This window comes from Diceros bicornis, chromosome 16, assembly GCF_020826845.1.
Source record: "Diceros bicornis minor isolate mBicDic1 chromosome 16, mDicBic1.mat.cur, whole genome shotgun sequence".
In the NCBI taxonomy this organism is placed as follows: Eukaryota; Metazoa; Chordata; class Mammalia; order Perissodactyla; family Rhinocerotidae; genus Diceros; species Diceros bicornis.
Window position 1 is genome coordinate 28,983,221 of NC_080755.1, and position 22,644 is coordinate 29,005,864.

A 22,644-nucleotide genomic window follows, 5' to 3' on the forward strand; every position below is an offset into this window, starting at 1 on the left:
AAATAATCTAATAATCTAACTTTAATGTTACAGCATTTCCTGAACATGAAAATGTGCTCTGTGCTATAAAGAAGCTTGTAAATTAACTTTAGGAATATAACTCATTCCTGTACTGTCAAGTTGCCTATATATGCAGTGACAGCGTATTACAAAGCAAAGACACTAGATTTAAGTCACCCACCTCTGTGGGCCTCTATTTTCATTTGAAAATGAGTCTGGGCTAAAGAAATGGATTTCAAACAGTAGTAAGGGATGGGAGCCTGAGTGGGCTGGGTTCTGCCCTCCTCCCCCTACCAGAGCAACTGCCTGATTATCTGTTTTAGATGCCTGGATCCAGTTGAAGAATTAATTGGAAGCAAAGATTCCACGGCAAAAATAAAAATCAGCAAGCTGGGGAAGACTCTTCTATAATCCAAAGTAAAGAAAATTAAATAGCCCAGCAAATATTTTCTGAGTCTAAAGTGCTATGTTAGTAGGATCATCAGATAAAATGCAGGATGTGCAGTTAAATTTCACTGTCAGATAAATAAGTAATAATTTTTTAGTATAAGTATGTCCTATGCAATATTTGAGACGTACTTACACTAAAAAATTTTTTTATTTGCTAAATCTGGCAACCTTACATGCTAGGAGCTTTGAGAATGGAGGGTGAGCATCAGATACCAAGAAGAGCAAAAAAACATTATAAATTATGTTGAAATTTTCTGCTGTTGATTTTCTTTTATTATTATTGTTATTATTAATTAGTATGGCTCTTGAAAATTTATTGCATTATTTCATTGCCTTGCCTCATGTTGCAACACACTATCATTCCACTTGCCAGCCAGAAGAGGCAGCTCCTCCTGGGCCTTTTTTTTTTTTCGGTGAGGAAGATTAGCCCTGAGCTAACATCTGTTGCCAATTCTCCTCTTTTTGCTGAGGATGATTGGCCGTGGGCTAACATCTGTGCCAATCTTCCTCTACTTTATATGTGGGACGCTTGCCACAGCATGGCGGTGCATAGGTTCACGCTGGGGATCCGAACCTGCCAATCCCGGGCCGCCAAAGTGGATCGCGCAAACTTAATCACTACGCCACCAGGCCATTGGCCTAACTTTTAAAGGGATCGGTTCACACAAGGCCACTGAAGGAGAAACTAGCCACTTCCTCACCTTTATCTCTGCCTTCTTTTATTATATCATGCAGGATCCTTACTCCATCCCACCCCTGAAGACTACTTCTGATGACCTTACTACTTCTGGAATTTGTTTCTCAATTAAAAATTGAAATCAGTGAGAATATAGTATTCAATATACAGAATTTAACTTTACAGCAAATATACCTAGCCAGCATCTATGCCGTGGAGTTGGAAATTCTGGTTCAATGCCCTGCACATGGGGAGTGCTCATAAACACTAGTGACGTAGTACTGTAGTCATGCCTTCAGGTTGGCTGTTAACACTGATAAAAGTTGTAATTACAAGAGAGCAAAACCTCATTAAATTCTAAAATGTTACTTTCCCTAATTAGTATTTGCACACTGCACATATGTGTGCATACACTATTTATCATTTGTTTCCATGTGTTAGAGATTTCATTTATAAAATCTATAGGAGAATCTTTTCAAATAAATTATATGTGAGCCATAATTAATATGAATACATCCACCCAGGAAAAACTATTTAAGATGTACATTTCCCATTGGTTTTATAATAAGCAGTTGTCACCAAATGGGGAATTGAATTGCTTTCCATAGCCATTGTATCATGGGTCTTAAAATAGGAGAAGAATGAAAGATTGTACAGATAAAATTGAACTCTAGATTCTAAAACCATTAGGCTGGACTTAGAGAAGATGGAGTCAGCTTTATAAGGGTAAAAATCTCAGTACTCTGTAATTTTTGGCTTCATTTAAATGCTTTAAACTTCTTAGGATTGAAAGACATTTGCCCACATACTCTTGGGCTATTCAAAATTGTGCATTTAAAATAAGAGTGACATTATGAATCTTTGAAAAATTTTCATAGTACATTTTAGCCAAAAACATAATGCATCCACCAAGTTGTTTGAGTACAGGTCCTGTTTGAAAATAGTGATGGAAAATTCAGTAGTGAATTTTGAAAAATTAAAAATACCCTATCTGGTTCTAGAAATGACAGAATCTGAGGAATAATTCTCTTCTTTTTCCTCATATACTTTAATCTTCCTAGTTTGCCAAACATCCTTAGTTTTGTCAAGAAGGGCTAAGGTGCCACAAGGCAATACATTTCATCTTCTTTGGTTCGGGAAGAAATTAGCTCCATTCAAAGTTGAGGAGTAGTAAAAATTAATTTGTATTCATTTTTGAACAGCAGCATAGTGAAAATATTAATATTTGAAGGATATTTGGCTTCTTTGAAAATATTCAGAGTTATCCAAAATTGACCATCCTGCTTACCTCAATCAGGACTGTATATTTTTGATGTATGTAAAGACTATCTTAATCATCAAAGAAAGAACTAACTAACATTTATTAGGGAGATGGAGTCAAATTATACCTATGAATGTTATCTAAATTCACATCCACAAACATCATACAGTTTAAAACGTAATACAATAAATATCTGTGCAAAATTATTTTGTGAAATGATCATGAAACTTCACTTAAGTGAAATCTTAATTATTTCTTCTAAGGTAGTCTGTTCTTCTTCACCACATCTCCCCATCTCTTAAAAATATATTTGAAGCTCTAAGAGTAAAAGTGAACCATTTCTCTCATTTTATTTCTAAGGAGTTTCTTAGCGACAACTGAGCCATCTATGTCATCATGGTCCTCCCTCTTACAGGATGTACAACCAAGGGCTGCTGAGAGAGAGGAGGCCTCTCGGTTCTTGGGAACAGCTCTCTATCTGTAAGTTCCACTACCGGCCCTTCTAGGTCACATTTCCTAAGCTTTTTAGTCTCTCCCCATCTCCACTTCATCCTGTGTGTTTACTGTCAGATGAATATTCTGTAATTACTGCTTGAATTATTTAAAGCCTGTGCACAGAGATCTTCCTTCTTTCTGCTCCTTCTTTCCTCCTCTGTGAAGTGTAAGCCACCCGAATGGCCTGCAGTCAGTGTAATCTTCCCTGATGTCATTCATTCTAGGCACTAGTGCTACTAATGAACATCACTGAGATGGTGCCTGCCTTTGTGAAACTGACAGTCTTATGAGTGAAACAGACACCAAAAACAATTTCATAAAGTATTTTATGACTGTAATTGTGATAGCTGTAATAAAAGTAAATTATGAGGGCATCATGAAAGCTAGAGTATATTAGAGAAATAGAAAAGGCTGCCCTGGGGTAGTGATGCTAATGGGAACTGGCCAGGTTTGGGGCTGAGGGGGTTAGGATATGCACGGTGAGGAGAAAAGAGACAATTCCAGGCAAAGGAATCAGCAGAAGGGAAGGCCCTGGGGCCTGTGTGACTGCAGTGCAGTAAGTGAACAGAGAGATATGGGCCTAGGATGAACCTACAGGACCTAGGATGAGCCAGGACCTACAAAGCCATTTTAAGGATTTTGGACTTTAAATTAAAGGCAATGGGAAGTCTATCCTGCTTTTACTTGCTATTCTCCAAAATGCTTCTTAGTTTACCGCAGAGACCATTAGACGCAATGGGCTTCTAAATGAGCTCATGTAGTCACAAGCTGCTCTAACAGAAGCACAACATCTAAACCAAGATAGGCACATACCATACATGCTCAGCTAGTGAGGAGACTACCCCAAGACCTCAGAAATTAAACAACCTAGTGTGTCGACTTCTTTCAAAACAAAGGCGTCCACATTGGCTGTTTGCCATTCAAAACATATGGTTTACTAAAAATCCTGATTACCAAGTAAACCAGGCTGAGCCTGGATACCTTTTTGAGGTTGGTATAGCCCCTCTCTCTCCTGTTGCCTCTTGCTACACCTTGGCCTCTTCATTCTCTCCTTCTGTCTGCTGTCCTGATCTGGGAATCCCTTCCCTCTACTGTCAAGAGGCTACTGTGTCCGTAAGAGGAGAGCATTTGACAGTAAGCAATGTTGATCTAATAGTAATGCCCCTTTCCCATACTGCTTATATCTAGAGTTTTGTGCATAGTTAACAGTCTTGGAAGGGTCCTGGTTCTGAGAGCCCAGAGCTGTGAGCAGCACGTTAATGGAGGATTAGTGCAGAATGCTGTGCTAGAGAAAGTTTCTGAGATCATGTCGCAAATAACTCTTGACAAGTTTTGCAAAGAAAGGCTACGAAACTAGCTTGGACTTTTTAAACTACAAAACACCTGACTCTGATTCTGCATGATTAGGACATAGGCAGGCTCTATATTAAAAATAAAAACATTTGTCATACTCTAAATGACATATTTAAAAACTGAAAGTGACCATTATTTTCTTCTTTTTGTTTGGAGATGAGAGGTCCAGTTCTCTTTCGACTTTTCACCATCACAAATAGTCTTCCCTCTATACACCTTCATAAAATATTGGCATAATCCTAAAGTTTGGATGAACAAAGGCACATCAAACTTTAAAAAGCTGTGTCATTTCAAGGTCTCATTAGCTTGGCTGCTTTGCAGACTATTAATGGACCTTAGAGAACAGTAACTAAAGTTTAAAACATTTTCAGGCATATGATGCCACAGGGCAATGACTTGCTTGCTTGAAAGGACTTCTGTGGACCCTTGTGGTAAAGACAAAGGCTTGTGAACTCCAAGGTTCTCATTCTTCATCCCCCGCCCCCATCCCTAACACTGCATGGTCATTTCTTGATAAGAGTTCTCTAGAGAGCTTTTACAGTAGAGGGGCTAGCTCAAAGAAATAGATTTGGAAATCAGAATAGACAGAAAGTGGCTTTGACTTGTGAAGGCAATATTATATACTGAAACATCTAACCAGGACCCAAGAAATTTAAATTCTATTGTTGGCTTTGCTGCTTCACTGTGCGGCCTTGGACCTATCACTTGACTTCTGAGGGTCATTGTTCTCACCAAGTGACACCACAAAGTTGAGAAACAGTAGTACAGACACATATCACAAATGGGAAAGTAATAATGAGGAACTTCTTGGTCTGACTTCTTTATTTACGCACCATTTTTGTTTGCCCCTGAAATTTTATGCAGGCTCTGGCTTTTGTTTGAGGTGGCCTGACGTTATGTAACTGTGTAAGAGGCAAGACTGATTCATTTTTTATGCCTAATAATGTAACAGCTCACAGCTGGAAGGGAACATCTCTGAGATGGATTTCTACACTATGTGAGCTCAAAGGATACTGTTGGTCCCATATAGTAAACTTCCTAAATCCCAGAAGCCGTTTCAACAGCTTTTGGAGTTTTTTTAAAGAAAGGTTTTTAGTAGTTATTTCTCTCAGTGTCTACTCATTTCCAGGTAGTAGTTTAGACTCATTAAATCTTTGAAGTCACTAACGGGCTATTAAATGCATCACCGCTCTGGTGCACTGAATGACAGTGAAATGGTGCACGCCGGTCTGTGTGCCCAGCGCCGCCAGGAAATGGCTTGAGTACCCCTTGGCCAAAGCCTTTGTTAAAAAAGAACTGCTTGTTCTGTCTGGGACACCGAGCCTCCTGCTTATTATCCTTTGCTCTGTTCTCACGAGGTTCAGGGACACTTGTTTCCATAAACGCGGACACTGACGCATGAATCGGGAACACTTGCTTTCAGCAGTCACAGATTCACAGAGAGGGTGCACAGTGATGCATCACAAGAGTGGCTTTTACAATCTCAAAACTATATCCACAGTGGTGTTAATGCTATTTGGCTAACAATGTTTTATTCAAGTTCTGTAGTTCTTCCTTTGCATCGCTGTGACTGTTTCTAGTGGGGTGTCTGTGCAGTGGGGGTAGTTTGAAGTATGAGCATCATGAGTCAGAGAAGCACAGTGTGTGTGTATGTGTGTGTGTGTTTTATTTATTCCATTTAGAAGCATTAACTTGGGAAATTATGGTTTGAAAATTACCTTAGTTTTTTGACTCTCTGAGCAGGTCTGTTTTCTACAGAATTGTATTGTATATCCCTTTGTCCTTTATATTATGGTAAGAATAACATAACATCATAAAGGGATGTGATCTTTTAATTGGGTTAGTATCATTCATTGTGGTACTGGCTTTTGGGGATCATAAAGTTCCCAGTAGCAGGCACCTCATTTCCACACCCTTTGGTTAGCTGGCTACTTTTATGATTCAGAATATTATATCTATTATAAGCAGGGCCAGATGATTTTGGTTATGTGGGAGACTGGGGTTCCAATCATTCTTCTATTGTGATAGTCAGATGTGTGATCTCATATTTTAATAATCTGAAAATATTCTTTACTATACTTACCTCTATTAAATTTGACCATATTAATTAAACAGTCAGAGCTAATTAAATGTATTGATGTAGATGGGATCAGAGTATAGCCTGATTAATTCTAATCAGGAAACCCCTGAGATTGAAAGGGCTTGTGCCAAGGGATTCCACCACTAACCCTTTGAAGTGGAATATTCCTAGAGTTTAGTTGACATAGTGACTCCTGTACGAGCCATGGAGATGTGTTCAAGAATTACTGAGGGGCAAAGTACTCAAATTTGGGTTTGTGTTTTATGATAGTATTTAGCAGATGCTCAATAAACGTTGGTCAAACATATATGGCAGTAGAATGAAGAGAATAAAAGCTGGAAATAAAAGTCAGGCTGATCTAGGTTTAAATTCAGCTCTTTAAAATCTCTAAGCCTCACTTTCCTCATCTGTAAAAAGGGAGACACCACCAGATCAGAGGATTAAGTAAACCATGAAAATTAGGAATTAATACAGTAGGTCTCAATAAATAGATAGGTGGTATTTAGGAGCTAGTAGAGTCTAAGTTGGAATAGGGAGGGCATGCAGCATGATGGCTAAGTACACAGCCTCTGGAGAGACTTCTGAAGTGCAAATCCTGGTTCTGTGGCTACCAGCAATGTGACCTTGTTGAGGTTTCTTAAGCTTTCTCAGTTGTATTAGTTTCCTATTGCTGCTATAACAAATTATCACAAATTTAGTGGCTTAAAGCAACACAAATTTATTATCTTACAGTTCTGGAAGTCCAGAAGTCCAAGATGGGTCTGACTGTGTTAAAATCGAGGTGTAAGCAGGGTTGCTTTCCTTCTGGAAGTTCTAGAGGAGAATCCATTTACTTGCCTTTTCCAGGTTCTAGAGGCTGCCTGAATTCCTTGGTTTGTGGGCCTTTCCTTCATCTTCAAAGTCTCTCTGTTTTTCTTGTAAGGACTCATAATTACGTTGGGCCCACCCAGATACTTCAGGATAATCTCCCCATCTCAAGATCCTTAACTTAATCACATCTGCAAAATCCCTTTTGCCAGGTAAGGTAACATATTCACAAATTCTGAGGATTAGGACATGTGCATCCTTGGGGTGCCATTCTTCTATCTACCTTATCAGCCTTGGTTTTCTCATCTATACAACAGGGTAGTATAATATGACCTGTCTCAGAGTTAGGATAAGAAAGAAATAGGATAATTCACGTAAAATGCTTAGTTCAGAGCCTACCCACATATGGTAAGCACTTAATAAATGTTGACTATGATTGTTATTATTATCAATGAATGAATCTTAGTCCCTTCCTGCTACATAATCCAGGCATTCATGCCTCTGCCTCAACAAGATGATTCAGAGAGCCTGCTTGATTCAAGACTGAAAAAGAAGGCAGGTTCCCACTGGCTATTCTTCCCCCCTCAAATTCTTGGCAGCCACCAACTTAGAGCCATGACTCTCTCAAGAAACAGAGATTTCTTCCAGTCATTGCTTAATTTCAGACAAATTCTCTTCAATGGAAAGGGCATAACTAAGAGCCTTATAATTCACAGAAACAGATCCAGAGGCAAAAAATAAGGGCTGTCTCTGTTTCTTCTCTTTCCATTCTGTACTCCTGTCATGCCAGTCAACCCTCGTCTCAGGGAAAGAACCACGGTGTGCAAAACACCATTGTTTACTGCCGGGGATCTTGCAGCCATAACTTTTGGCTGCTCATACGCCCTGCCTGTTTCTTTTCCATGTGGCCCATTTAATTTTGGCATGTGTATTCATTAACCCCGTATACGTGGCTGTGCTTTTATTGGATAGCAATCATCAGAGTCCCTACGATGTCACTGCTGTTTTCTGAGTTGTTTTATATTATATTAGCCTGAGATATTCTCCACTGAGACAATTTGATGGGGAAAGGAAAAAATAGCATGATATTAATTAATTTAATATTTAACTATGGGCTAGCTTCTATTCCACTCTCTACTGACACATTAAACTAGATTGACAAGTTGTTAAATATAGGTTCCCTTAAGTTCTCATTTTAAATGAAAACAAAATCGCTCCTTCTACAGTCTAGAATTCTTGCGATTTACCCTTTAAAAATATTTCTTCTGGTACAAAAATATTTTCAGAGCCATATAGAAGAACTGATATGGAGGAAAGGGATTTTTTAAAAATTTAGTAAACATTCCCATTCGTGGACCGTATTTGGAATTGTGTTCTTCTTATGCTTTGTTATTGGTTCTGAATCCATAAATACATCCTGGTGGTCATATCAACATCCTCCTGCCTGCCTGTCTTACCCTCTTCCACCATTTGCCCTCCCATCTCCCTTATCTCAAAAGACGGTTTCCACATGTGGCCTCTGGAGCGTATCATTCAAACCTGATCTCCCCAGAAGGCACCCAAGAGCCATTGTTATTTCTTTTTCCCAGTCAATCAAAATTGCCATCTCCTCACTGCGTTTATCTCAGTCAGGTATTAAGAAGAAAGCAATGAAATTAATTACACTAAGGTGAACTTTCTGATTCTCCTAGGGAAATTTGCATTTTTAAAGGAATAAAATTAATTTTTTTCCAGCCAGCTTTATTGAGGTATAATTGACAAATAAAATTGTAATATATTTAAAATGTACAGTGTGATGATTTGATACACCTATACATTGTGAAATGATTCCCGCAATCAAGTTACTTAACACATCCATCACTTCACGTGGTTACCTTCTTTTTTAAACTACAGTCACCATGCTATACATTAGATTCTCAAAACTTATTCATCGTATAACTTTTTTTTCTTTTACCACTATACTCGCCTGGTCTTTCTCTCTCAAGCTAAGAACTGTCCATTTTTTTGATTTGAGTCACATTCCCTAGTACACATAGAAGTAAAGAAAGTGAATAAAGGAGCAGAGTTAAGGAAAGGAAAAAGAAAGGGCAAGAAAGGAAGGCTAGATCAGAGAAAGAAGAAATAAAATAAAAAGAGGAGAGGTGGAAGAAAATGAACAAGGGGAATGCAGAGGTTATGGGCACTTTGTGGCTTGCAGGTTTCATTCCTTAGTGAAATTGTGGCACTGCACGACCCGTTAACTCCATCCTGCCCAGCTCCCCTTGGCGTCCACTAATGCATATCTTCAGTTTTGCTTTAGCCCATTTCAGTGTGTATGTGGGTAATGTCCCACCACCACTACCCTTAGGCAGTAAAGAGCAGTTCCTTGAGTCTTATTTCAGACAATTCTGTTTTGGTCTCTCTTAAGAAGCCCAGTCAGCTTTGTAGTCAGACATGTCTGGTTTTAAATCCTAAATTGGTCACCTAGGCAATTACTTAATCTCTCTGAAGCTCAGTTTCCACATCAGTAAAATGGGAATAATAATACCAACGTTATGGTTTTCTTATAAGAACATCATGAGAAAATTCCTGCATAGTGCTTGGGACATGGTAAGCCTTTTTGTAAAATGGTAATATTTTTAAATAGTGTTGTGACAATTATCCTTATTCATATTTATTATTGCTATTTCTTTTCCCAGAAAAAGTCTGATTTTCTTGTCCTATTGCAGAAAACATTATGCCTTCCTGCCTCTCCCTTTCCCGTCTCTCCAAACTCAGCACTCCCCGATCTTAAAAAGTAAAAAACAAAATTTTAAAACATGCGAGCCCCCCTGACCTGCATCCCGATGCTCAGTGCTCTGTCCTACACTTTTATTCTCGCTCTCCTTTTCCCAATTCTCCTCAGGGAAGTCACACTCCTGGAAGTCTGGATGACAATTAGCCCGTGGTCGGAAGCAGCCCCAGTTTTTTTTTTCTCAGCTCACTAGAGTTGGTCAAGGGAGGACCTATTTCTTCCTACTACGCTTTTTAAGATTTTCCAAAACGGAAGATGAGCTAGAATCGTTTCAAGTGCCAGGAGTCACAACAGTGATGTCCTAAAGCTCTGTGGATTTCCCAGGGGCGAGTTTCTGCCTGACACGTGAGTGCTGAGTTAGTATATCCAGGCACTCTGGTTTCCACCACGTGAAGAGCCCATACTGCCTTCTCCCCATGTTCACTGCGCCACTTTGACACCTTTCCTGTTTCCCTGGCCTTAGGAGGCCACCACGAGCCTTCTTGCCCTCTCCCCTGTAGATGCGTCCATTAGGACTGGCTACTTCCTTTCACTAATAGTTGGTGCTCCCTATGAAATAAAACTACGTTTGATTTTTACCAAATCCTGGCCTTCTTCCCCTAAAGCAGCCCATGTAAGCAACTATAATTCCTTTATTTGTGGATTTGTATACATGAACATTTTGGTAGGGTGAGAGTACATATCTTTTATCAAATCATTAGAAGGGTCTAACCCTTAAAAGAAATTATAGACTGGACAGCATTGCACTGATTGATCAGCTAATACATTCTGTCAAGTCACAGCCTCTTTATTGAGAAGCTAACTTGAACTCAGTCACATGAACAAAATTTGGAATTACAATATTTAAAGTTTTCCAAAATATTTTACTTTCATAAATGTTTATGTATATGTACAGTATAATCCTACTATTATGAGATAAGTGGGGCTCAAAAATTCAGTTTGCAAAATTTGGGGTTGTCTTATTGCAAGGTTAATGAAAAATCATCAGTCTTCTAATTACGGGGGGGGAGGGAAATTTTCATTTATTTGTTTTCGTCTTTTAGATATGTAGGAAAAAGAAACAGACCTATGTTTATGAACGGTGACATCTTACACTGAATCAAGAAAGTTCCAGATGATTGGAAAGTAGTCGTTTCCTAACACCTGCCCCCCAGAAGTTATGAATTTAGCAGTCCCAGCAGGGATACAAGGAAACCTCTCTCTCCGGTGTTAGTGTCAGCCATAGTTTCACCATAACCAACTGGGCCTATGCATGTAATATTATTGCTCTTGAGAAATACAGATGAACCCGCTCACACACACACAACCATTATCCCAAAGGTACCTCATGTTGGATAAAACCAATATTGGTTCTCTGCAATATCTTAGGTCCTAGTGCAGGGCCAGAGGCAGCAATACAGACGACTCCCTCCTTATGTTATCTTCCCTAGGGACCTTTGGGGTCCTTTTGATCAAGCTCCTCAGCAGAGCTCTGCAGTCCTTCAGAGACATTGTAATAACTTCAAACCTCACATGACAGAGGCCGAATTTTGATCATCTTCCTTCCAAAAGTTTCCTTTTCACCCGGGCCAAGTTTCTCCCAGCCTTGCTTTGCAATCTTTAAGCCTTTACCAATAGGAAGGGGGAGGTGAGGGTGATACCAGCTGCTATTGAGCAGGAGTCCTACCCTCATACCAAGCCAAATGAAACCAAACAAAACCACATGTCCTTAAACATCATGTACACTCTTACCCCAGAACAGCAGGTTCCTTCCTGACTTGAAAGTATCGCTGAGAGTAGTTCTTTCCAGAATAAAAATAGTTTTCTCACTTTTTAATGGCATTTCCTATTTCTTAAAGTCTGCCTCATTAGGTACCCATATCAATGTATGTACATGTTTATGTATACTTACATTCCCCAAAGAATTAATTATCTTCTCCCTTGGCTCAAAGTACATTTTAAAATGGGTCTTACAAGCTAGAGAAACATATTACAAAGCAGCATAAGAATGCCAACCTAATGTTGTGCAAATAAGTTCATGGTCTAATTCAACTAGCGTCTTATTTCTAGCTCAAACCTGCCCATATTTCAGCGGCATCTATGGTGCCTTTATTTTTATTTTTTTGTGTGTGAGGAAGATCAGCCCTCAGCTAACACTTGCCAATCCTCCTCTTTTTGCTGAGGAAGACTGGCTCTGGGCTAACATCTGTGCCCATCTTCCTCTACTTTACGTGGGACACCGCCACAGCATGGCTTGACAGGCGGTGCGTCAGTGCGTGCCAGGGATCGAACCTGGGCCACCAGCAGAGGAGCGCGCGCACTTAACCGCTACGCCACCGGGCGGCCCCACCTATGGTGCCTTTAAAAAGCACAAATGCTCCACTCCAACCCCAGATTCAGTAGATCCTGGTATTTGCATTTTGCTAAGGTCTCCAGGCTAGTGTGATGAGCAGCACAGCTGCAGACTGCTATGGTGGATACTTGCGAGGGAAGACCAAATCCCTGATAACACATCCAGCTGGTCATTACGCTAAACTAGTGAACTCACACCCCTCCCCCACAAAAACAAGAACCAAGTTCCAAGAGCAGAAGATAACGTTCCAAGTAAAAGACAAAGTCAGAAACCTATTACAGCCATTTATTTTAGTAACAGCATTTTCCTGCTTTCAGGGCCTCATCTAGGTAAAGGACTAGGAGGTAAAAGCAAATGCAATTATACTTTGCCTCAAGAAAGAGATCTGAATCCTTTTTTATTATATTGCCAAAGGTTAGGACCAGAATGTAAATCTGAGAAAGTCATATCAGAGGCCTCTTTCATTAACAGAAATGGAAACAGGCATTTATACGCCACCAATAAATCAATTAAAGGAGGAAAGGAGCTTGAATGGCCTTCATTGCAGTTATTAACTCCGGGGATTGAAGCAGTTGGTGACTGCTGAACCCAGCATCTTCTTGTCATCCACCTGGAGCAAAATGGAGGAACATAAAGCATGGGGAGAGTCTCGCTATACTAAACACAAAGTCTGCACGTCCTAAGTGTTTGTTAAAATGGAGCAGAAGCAAAGCAGAGCCAGACGTCTCTAAAAACATTGTCGGCTTTTGTGGATTTAAAATGTGAGAGTGTGAATCAGTGTGTGAGTTGGTGTGTTGGTCTGTATCTGGGTTTACATAAATCTGGATGCTGGGAATTATTTTAATCTCCATGATTATTTCCAGGATAACAATGTTTTAAAATAGGAGGATTCCATTAAGAAGTAACACACAAAGGAATTTCCCAGTGAAATTTGAGAGAGCTGTGTGGACCCTTCCTCTCCGTTCTTCTTTTGACCTGTTAATCACCAAGTTCTATTAACTCCTTTTCAGCTTACAAATTTCAGAAAATCTTAGTTTGTATTGTACAGAGGCAGCTGGAATAAGATTCCTGGGAATTAAAACCCATTCTAGCCTATGAATTGAAAAAGTAAAAGCAAAAAAAAAAGAAAAAACAGAAACATGGACTCAATTTCCTGCCCTGCCAGAAAATACTTGATGTTTTTGGGCAGCCACTTTACCTGCCTGAGTCTCAAGTACTTCAGCTATAATTTGGGGTTATCTCCTGGACCTCCTCACAGGGTTATAGGGAAAAACAGCATTTTATAATCTTCAGAAAATTATACAAATGTAAGACACCTTTAATTTAAGATTCTACTTTAAAAACTTCTATGTCATGTGTAATAGAAATGTGTGTTTATTATGGATGATGTTGGATTAAAGATGTGTCATGAAGGAAGTAACTCGAGGATGTGATATTTCAATGTGAACTTAATCTCACTATGTCAAAATACGATTCACATTTCTTCTAACACTCTGTGCTCTACCTTTGGATTTATTCTTTATTTCTTGCTGGTTCCCAAACTGTTCTACTCTGTTATTTCATGCCTCTCCCACGTATAGGGGCAAAGAATTAAAGCCTCCCTCTCCAGTTTTCAGCCTTCTTCTAATGAAGACGCGAGAAGAAGGGTGACTTGGTGAACTCACCTCCCACGAACTCATTATTACCATGAAGGCGGCAGATTGTTTCTCAATATGTGTGAAGTGCTGTGGGAGAGCAAAAGCTGAGGTCCTGTCCTCTGCCATTCTCCATGTGGCCTATAAATCACCAAGTCCTATTGAATGTGTCCTAAATCTCTCTCAAATCCATTCTTCAGCGTAAGACAAAATATTCTCACTCCTGAATCCCAGATGTATCCAGTGAACTGGACTCTTCCCTTAATCATGTGCTCCCATTCCCTACCCTCCTGCCTACTGAATCTTTCCTCCATTCAACATGCTGGAGTAATCTTGCCAAAACCTAAATCTGTATACATCAGTTCCCTACTTAAATCTTGGGTGGCAGCCAATCTCCTATAGGAAAGCCCTGTACTGTCTAGACATGACAAATAAGACTTTCTAGATCTGATGCCTGTTCACTTCTCCAGAGTCTCACTCACACTTGTACTCAGCAATACTGAACTGTTTCCAGTTCCCAAATGCACTGTATGCCCTTTTTAAAGCTCCATGCTTTTTTCGTGATTCCTTCTAACTATAATTGCCCTTCCTCCACTCATGTCTATCTGGAAAATTCTTATTCATCCTTTAAAATTCTATTCCAGAGTCACCCTTTTTTTGATGCCTCTTTCAGATCTTCCCAGAAATAAACTACAATATCTAGTAGTACAGACTTTCATCATTGTACATATTTCACCAAATTATAATACTTTGTTAGAATAGTTTGTTTCCCCTTCTAGACTGTGAACTTCTTAAGGACAAAGATCATGTCTTATTCATCTTTGGATATCTAGAAACTAGCAGAGTGTCTAACAAATTACAGCTACTTTATAAATATTTCTTAAGGAAATTAATGGAGGGATTCTCATAGAAATTCTCATAGAATTTCTCTGAGCTCTAGAAAAAGAAATGTCCTATGGGGCTCATCACCTATATATCACTGTTAGTTCTTTCTGCTTTTTTTGACTTTTTTGTAATCTTTTATGTAATATAAATTCTAAGGTTGTAAGCATCTCATCTACATGAAGGAGCAACAGAAACTGACCAAATTAGGCCAGTTGGTGAGCCATGTACCTTGTGACACTAATATTATCACAGATGGGTTATTTTCCCCTTCATCTCCTCCATGTGACTTTGAGTAGCTGTTGTTAGACTGAAATTTATGAAACGCAGAGCTTCTTGACCATTTCAGAAGCAAAATTGCTCTCCGTAAAAAGCACTCCCTCCTTCCCCTAGTGAAAGTTTTGCTCTTCTCTCTCTCTAAAGCGGTGAGGATGTAATCAGGCATGATATATCTCAAGTCCCACTGATCAAAGTTAAATTGGAAACGAAGGAGCCCATAGTGGTGCTCCTTGCTTATTTGATTCATGAGCTTCCTTTGTCCACGAGTCCTTCTATCAGTGTAACCTATAAACTAGCATGCCCCCTTTTTTACTATTATGACTGTGATCAATGGGTAATAAATGAGTTTTCTCAATTTTATCTAACAGTGCTGCTTCCCAGGAAACTCTGGGGGTAAAATGAAAAGTATGTAATTTTTCCTTTTATATTTATAATTATATTCCATGCTTTCTATTAGTGCACACTATTGAGTTTTTCCTTCTTTTCCTCATAAGGTACACATTTTACTTAGAAGTGAAAATTAATACCTATTGTGTAACCAATGATGGTTCTTTTATGAGTTAATTAACCCAAAACACTGATGAATAGACCAAAAGGTGACATCAGTCTAGTTTGCATCTATTTCAACTTCTGTTTCACAAGACAAGATAGTGCTCTAAAATGTACGGTCCTAGATTATAACAGATATAAATTAGCCATTATCGTTTCAAATAATTAATTTCTGAAACCAGTACAATTTGAGTTTCACCCTTCACTGAGTCAGTTTTTGGAAATATAACTGAAAGTCGATTTCATGGAAAGCAAACTTAGCTCTTACTTTTTTTTCCTCTCATCTTTTTTTTCTGTTTCATTCATTTGTTCAATAAATAGTAACTGGACATAGCATTTGTTGATTGGATTCTGCTGGGCACTGTGAAGAATTTAAAATTTTTGAAGTTATTGCCCTCAAAAACCCTGCAGAGAGACACACAAAAAGTTAACTAGGAAAAGAGACGTCACAAACAGCACCAAATGAGTAGTACAGGCAGGAAGCGCTGTGAGTTCAGAAGACAGTCCTTACCTCCCTGACATTTTCAATCAGAGCTTTCCAGCCTACCATCCTTTGTGATTTATTTTTAATGGTTCTTTTCATCTCATTCCAACACATAGACAGATGCAGGAACATATCACTGGTTCTATCCCCTATCTCTTTATTGCCTCCACTCTACTTCCAAGCTCTTGAAATAAAAATTGGAAGCTGCATCCAGACTATTTTGTGAATGTCAGATTATTATCTACCCACTTTCTTTAGAGTAAAGGAGATGGGGCTATGTGAATCAGGAGGGGCATGTTTTTCTCCAGATATCTATATATCAATCATATCTGCATATTTAAAATCTTATAAAAAGAAAGTATTTGACCATGTTCAACAGTGAATTGTTAGCAAATTGAGAAAGCTTTATTAATAACTCTGCTCATTTCAATTATTATTTAGGCCTGACACTAGTTATATTATAACCCATTGTGAATGGGTACACACTCCTCTCAACTCCTCAACCCAAGGCTGTTCCATGCCCTTCTTTCCCTTCCTGGCAGTAGACAAATAATCCTTGACTCATAGAAGCCACTGGTGAGGTTGTTTGACCAGTTTGACATCACATTGGTTTTCACCAATTTTTTCTTTTGCCCTCGAGTGAGTCATTTGTACATAGCCCTATTACCTTTTGAGCAGTCTTCTGCAAGTAGTTCTGTTAAATTTACCCCCAGGTAATCAAACTCTCTTACATTCACCTTCCTTTTCACTTCTATGGCTATAATTACCTCATTATGTTTTCATTAATTTTATACAATTGTATTATCCCCCACCACTAGAGGGTAAGCACCTTGAGGGCAGGAACTGTGACTTGATCACTGTTGTGTACCCAGAGCTTAGTTTGGTTCCTGAAGTATAGGATTTGCACTCAATAAAGATTTTTAAGTGAATGCTCAACATTGATAGAAAGGCATAGCGGGCTTTGCCTCTCTTCAAAGGAAAAGCTCCAAACCCAGCCAATCATAGAGAGTTTGGGAGAATTTCAGAGGAAGATACACCTTAACTGAGACCTGAAGGGTAATTGCAAGTTGGCTAGGCATAGGAAGAGGACAATTCAAACAAAAAAATAGCATGGACAAAGACCAATATTTGAGAAAGAGCAGGGTCCATTGAAAGGCAAAAAGATCAGCCATACCTTGTGTTACCATGCCTGAGAATCAAAACATAGTGGTAGACATTGTGTGTATATGTATATGTGTATATGAGAGAGGAAACTTTAGTTTTTAATAGTTTAATTAGATATAATAAAAAATCAACTCCATTAACTTATAAAACCCTAATATTTAGCCAAAAGCCCTCTATCGGGCTGGACAAACTTTCTCATTATTTTCTTTTCCCTCATGTCAAATTTTAATTTTTTTAATTTTTTTAATTCTCTTTTTTAACTCTTGACATTTTCATAGTGTTTTTTAAATAGTTCCACTGCAGACAACAGTATGGTTAAATAGAGATGTGAACCTAACCACCTTGCATGAAACTATTATGTATAGAAAAACTATTTCAGGTTCCAAACACTAAACTTAGAAATGAACATTTAGAAAATGACCTACTTCTAAATTGAGGTTTTGGGTGTGCAAGGGACAACTTGCAGCAGAATGTGGTGGAAGACGTACTGGCTTGGAGTCCAAACATCACACCATTCACTTTACAAAGTCCATGAGACTCTGAATCTCATCATTTGTTTGAACGAGATCCGTAATATCTGCTCTATATTCTTCATAGTTATTCCCAAAATTGAAAGAGAAACTATATGTGCAATGAATCACCTAACAGATGGTAGACGGTTATATTCAGTTATGGCACAAGGTCACCTGCTATTGTAGTTATTTTTATGATAGAAAATAAAAATTTTATTCCCCCTCCAACTACAACAACATTATATATGGAAAAATATGTACAGCAATTTAAGGTAATGAAAGTAAAGCTATACTTTTTAAATACACAGTTTTAAATAGTTTGTCTCTATGTTTGTGGCATAACTACAGCAAGTATGTTTACATAGAAATGGCTTTTTGTCTCATTAACATGAGGATAATACACATTGTAACCATTTTGTCTCATAGAATGATTGAAGATAGTGGGAAAAGAGGAAATACCATGGCAGAAAGAAGACAGCTGTTTGCAGAGATGAGTAAGTATGGAACTTTCAAGGAATACGCTGCGGTTTCCCTTGACTACTCATGGAAAGGCTGGAAATAACCACTTGATCCTTATGGCATTTGTACTTTTTCTTAAAATCCTATATTGCTTGCATAAAATGCACATTTGGGCATTTTTGCCTCCTATTAAGTAAGAGTTAAATTAGTCGGTGAATCATCATAATTTGTTACTAGACTGTATATTTTATGTGAAAGAAAAAGTTTCGTGGACCTAAATGTATATATATCTATATATATACACACACAGGCAGTTGATAAACACTATTTAGTGTTGGTATTAACACAGTCCACTCAACTTTCAAGTCTGTGTTCATCTCCCTGCACTGTCACAGTGTCTGGCATATTGTAGGCACTAGATAAACTTTGTGAAATTAATCATTGATTGTCTTACCTGCAAAATGATATCATATGTTCATATGGGAAAGAGGAATCCCGCATGATTACCAGCCCAAACTGTAAGCTGTCATTTGGACTTCATGCAGGAGGGTAGAATCTGTCCTACAAACCAGTTTCTAAGAAGTGAAACGGAAAAGTTAAAAAGAGCTTGGAGGTGACCTGCTATACAAGGAAACCAAGCCAAGACTATATTTACTGACTCCAGGGGAGAACCCATCAAATAATGGCTATTGCTTTATGTAAATGCATGGTTGCTGTACAAGTAATTGGTAGGTAGTGTCTCCCTTGTAGACCATTTTTCTTATTCATAAGGAAGAAGAACTTGACATTGGAGGGAGGAAACACATCTCAAATTAAATGTTATAAAGAAAAAAGTACGAATCTCTTATTGTCTTTTTATCTCTCTTTCCCTGCATAAGGAATGAGGATGAGCAGAAGTGAGTTGTAAGCCTTTTTCCCTGAGAGGGCAGTAGACAAAATTAGGTTTCTACTGAAGATTGGAATGGATTGGCAAGAATGAGGGTTAGAGCAGATAAAGGAAAGTCCCAGATAATAAGATTCATATTTTGCTTTATCATTTCCCAATAATCTAGAGACACCAAGACAGTGTTAGAATTAACAAAGAGGAAAGAAAATCAAAATTGATGTGGGGAATCTCAATCATGCTCCTTGATTTTCCACTTTTAGAAACATGTCTAAAGTGTCTGCAAGAATTTCGGCTGTGACCTTCCAATTTCCTAGGCCATGTTTGAGACTGTATCTTCACTTCTGGCATGGTGGCTTACCTGGAGTTGTGACTTTTGTTGATAAAAATCTAATACCAAGGAACCTAGTTACTGCCCACCTATCTAAACAAAATCTAAAGCAGCATAGTATCCTCCCATACCGTAGATTCTTAGATTGGAATGGGAAGAGCCATGTACATCATGGGCCAATGTCTTGTCAGAAAAAGAAAAAAATATTAATATTTAACCTAAAAAAGCAATAAAGTCTTGGGGGAAATCTTTGAATTTATCATTGTTACGTTAAAGACTGTATCAGCCAACGCACTATAAGAATTATAAAAGTGTACTTATTTAATGATTTTTTAAATACTTATCTGAGTTCAAGTACATTAACCTAGTTCCTTCTGCAGCTGATGCAGTGCCTGGCACAGACAAATACATATGTCACAAATGTCTTCTGAATTAAAGTTGTCCAACTCAAATAAAGATTGACATAAGTTTTATAGCCATAGAAACAGAACAGCTCTAAATTTTTCAAGTGAGAAAGACTTAGGAAAATTGTGCATTCGTTTCCCAAATTGTAACTTTATCTTTTCATAAAAACTTCTCAAGGATGTCATGTGCTTTCTTAAGTCATTTTATGAGTTCTCCTGATAAGTGATCAGAATAGTTAAGCAAGCCACACAAATATGTATCTTTCTTCCTTGGGTATGCTAAATAATAGACTCAGATGTTGGCCAAAAACAGATAAACACATCTGACCTTAACAACCTGTTAGTGAGCATCATGTTTAGATCAACACTAAGTAGGACTTGTCCACAGTAAGTGGGATTCCACCAGATAAAACAATTGGCTGGTTTCAAAGGGAGGGACTGATGTAGATAGGTAGACTGTCACACAAAAGAGAGAGGCAATCTCATTGAGAATGTGTTAAATAGTTGAAAAATATGTGGGTTACCCCAGCTCTATTAGCAGAACACCAAAGACAGACAAGGAAACTATTATCAGAGAAGACTGACAGGGAGACTTGGAAAGTAAATTTTTCCAGGAATCTGTGATGTCTGGACGGGAAAGTAAAAAAGGAGGAGGAACATGTAAATCTGGTCAGCTTAGTATTATCTAGAAATAATATTGGGGTTATTTATTTATTTATTTATTTATTTATTTATTATTTGTGTGTGTGTGTGAAGATTAGCCCTGAGCTATCTGTTGCAAATCCTCCTCTTTTTGCTGAGGAAGATTGGCCCTGGGCTAACATCCATGCCCATCTTCCTCTGTTTTATACGTGGGACGCCTGCCACAGCATGGCTTGATAAGCGGTGCGTAGGTCCGTGCCCAGGATCCAAACCCGCGTGCGAACCCTGGGCCACCTAAGAGGTCAGAGTGCACAAACAACCGCTATGCCGCTGGGCCAGCCCCTATTTTTAAACAGCAAAAAAAATGGCCAAAGACATACTTTGTTTTGGAAATTGCAAATGTCGAAGAAAAATTGCATGTGAACGAGTTAAGAAGGCAGGGAAGACTTTATTCAAGATTATCGCAAGGTAGTCCAGACTATTGCAAGAAGGGAGAGAGATTGAACTCAGCTCTGCTGAAACAAAAGGCAGGAGGGTGTTTAAGCACTGAAGTGAGCTAGTGCAAAAGTACTGAAGGACATTAGTTGGGAAGTTGGTCAATATTGTTTGCAAATTGTTACAATTAGGAGGTGAGGCTCCTACCATCCCATAGAGACTGGGAGATCTCCTTCAATGATTACATTTCAAAGGGATGGCTCCCAGGTCCTTGAGAAAGACATTCCTAGGTTGTAAACTCGGCAAGAGGCTGGAAGAAGATTTACATTTCAAAGGGGCAGACAAAGAATTTACAATGGAACCATTTCTAAAGTAAATGCTCTAAGAAAAGGGAGGTCAGAGGCCTAGGGTTAGGAAGAAGCCTGTCTAAAGTTTAGTTAAACTGAGGGGAACATTAAGGCATCTTGGTCTTCCAAAGACCAAAGAACAGAGAACACAGAGAATAACAATTGATGAGAAGAACAATTGATAAGAAATTTTGGCAAATTCAGGTGATTGCAGCACATACGTGTTAAACATCTACTCTGAGCTCATAACCACAAGCAGCAGAAGCAGAAAGAAACAGCAAAGAAATGAAATTAAGAGTAGCATGGACTCACAAATAAGAAAAAGTAGACTTATATATATATAAAAAAATTAAGTGGCCGCTTACTCTGATTAAAGAAATTCTGGGCAATTGCCCTTAACCAAAAATTCTCCTCAGTTCAGTGCTCTGATTATCGGTTTATTTAGTACCTTGGATTAAAGCTGAAAAGACTCTAGTTAAATGTAAATGTCATCCTCACCTTTACCTTTTTGTTACTGCCCAACATGGAGCCTTCTGCTTACTGCAAGACATGCCAATAGTCAAGAGGCAAGGTGGTAGGAGAAAAAGGACTTTTTTATTACAGCTTGCTAGCAAGAGGGAAGATGGCTAACTCATGTCCCAAAGAACCATCTTAAGGGGGCACAAAATCTTACAGCAGTTATATAGGCCAGTGGGTTATTGGGGAGAGGGTTAGAAATGTTGACCTTCTGGTGTTACAGACTGGGAGTGCCACACGAGATCTTTCAGTTTTCACTGATGATGGCTATCAGCATAGCTTCTCTGTTCGGAGTCATCACATTCCTAAGGAACTCAAAAAAACAAAGTTATCATCTTATCGCAGCTGGGAGGTACATGCACAAGCAGGGGTTGTAAAATCGACAGAGCAGGTAGATCTCCCGGAGGGTGCATATCCAGCTGGGTTAGTTTGTCAGAGGTCATTCAAAGTTACAATAGAGTTTTTCTTTTCTACAATATGGCTTCCCTTATGTAAACCTTGTCTTGAGCTGGTATCATTTTCAGCCATCAAATAAGTTTATCAGCTCAAATAAGTTTATCAGACTGGCCTTTAGCAGACTAAATTGTTTGTTCGTGGAATTAAACTCTCCTTCTCCTCTCTTTTTCTGCTCCCAGAGCACGTTTACTCTGACTTGTATGACACTTACTTGTGAACATGTCCAAGTCACTCACTATCGTGAACTCCTCCTTAGGGACAGACCCTGGACCTTCACCTTCAAATCCGCTCATGTTAGATACTGAATCAGTGTTGGTTTATAAGCCTATGGGGCACAAGATAGGTAGGTCTTAATGGGAGGAAAGGGCTTGAAAAACACTCTTTCAGAAGATGGAAGGCTGCCTAACAAGATGAGGAAGGTCCTGGGGAGAAAGCAGAGT

The 22,644-nt window shown here is 38.7% G+C and overlaps 1 protein-coding gene across 10 annotated transcripts in view; it reads left to right on the top strand.

Moving 5' to 3' along the window:
- DTNA (dystrobrevin alpha) overlaps positions 1–22,644 on the top strand; it is a 352,070-nt gene that overhangs the window by 207,930 nt on the left and 121,496 nt on the right. For 9 of the 10 annotated variants that reach the window (XM_058556978.1, XM_058556975.1, XM_058556969.1 and 6 more), the window contains one exon: positions 18,158–18,225. In XM_058556978.1, the coding sequence (XP_058412961.1) occupies positions 18,159–18,225 (67 nt within the window). In that variant the 5' untranslated portion in view covers position 18,158. Of the gene's footprint in view, positions 1–2,802; positions 2,868–18,157; positions 18,226–22,644 lie in introns of all 10 variants that reach the window. The other variant, XM_058556971.1, reaches the window with a different exon arrangement.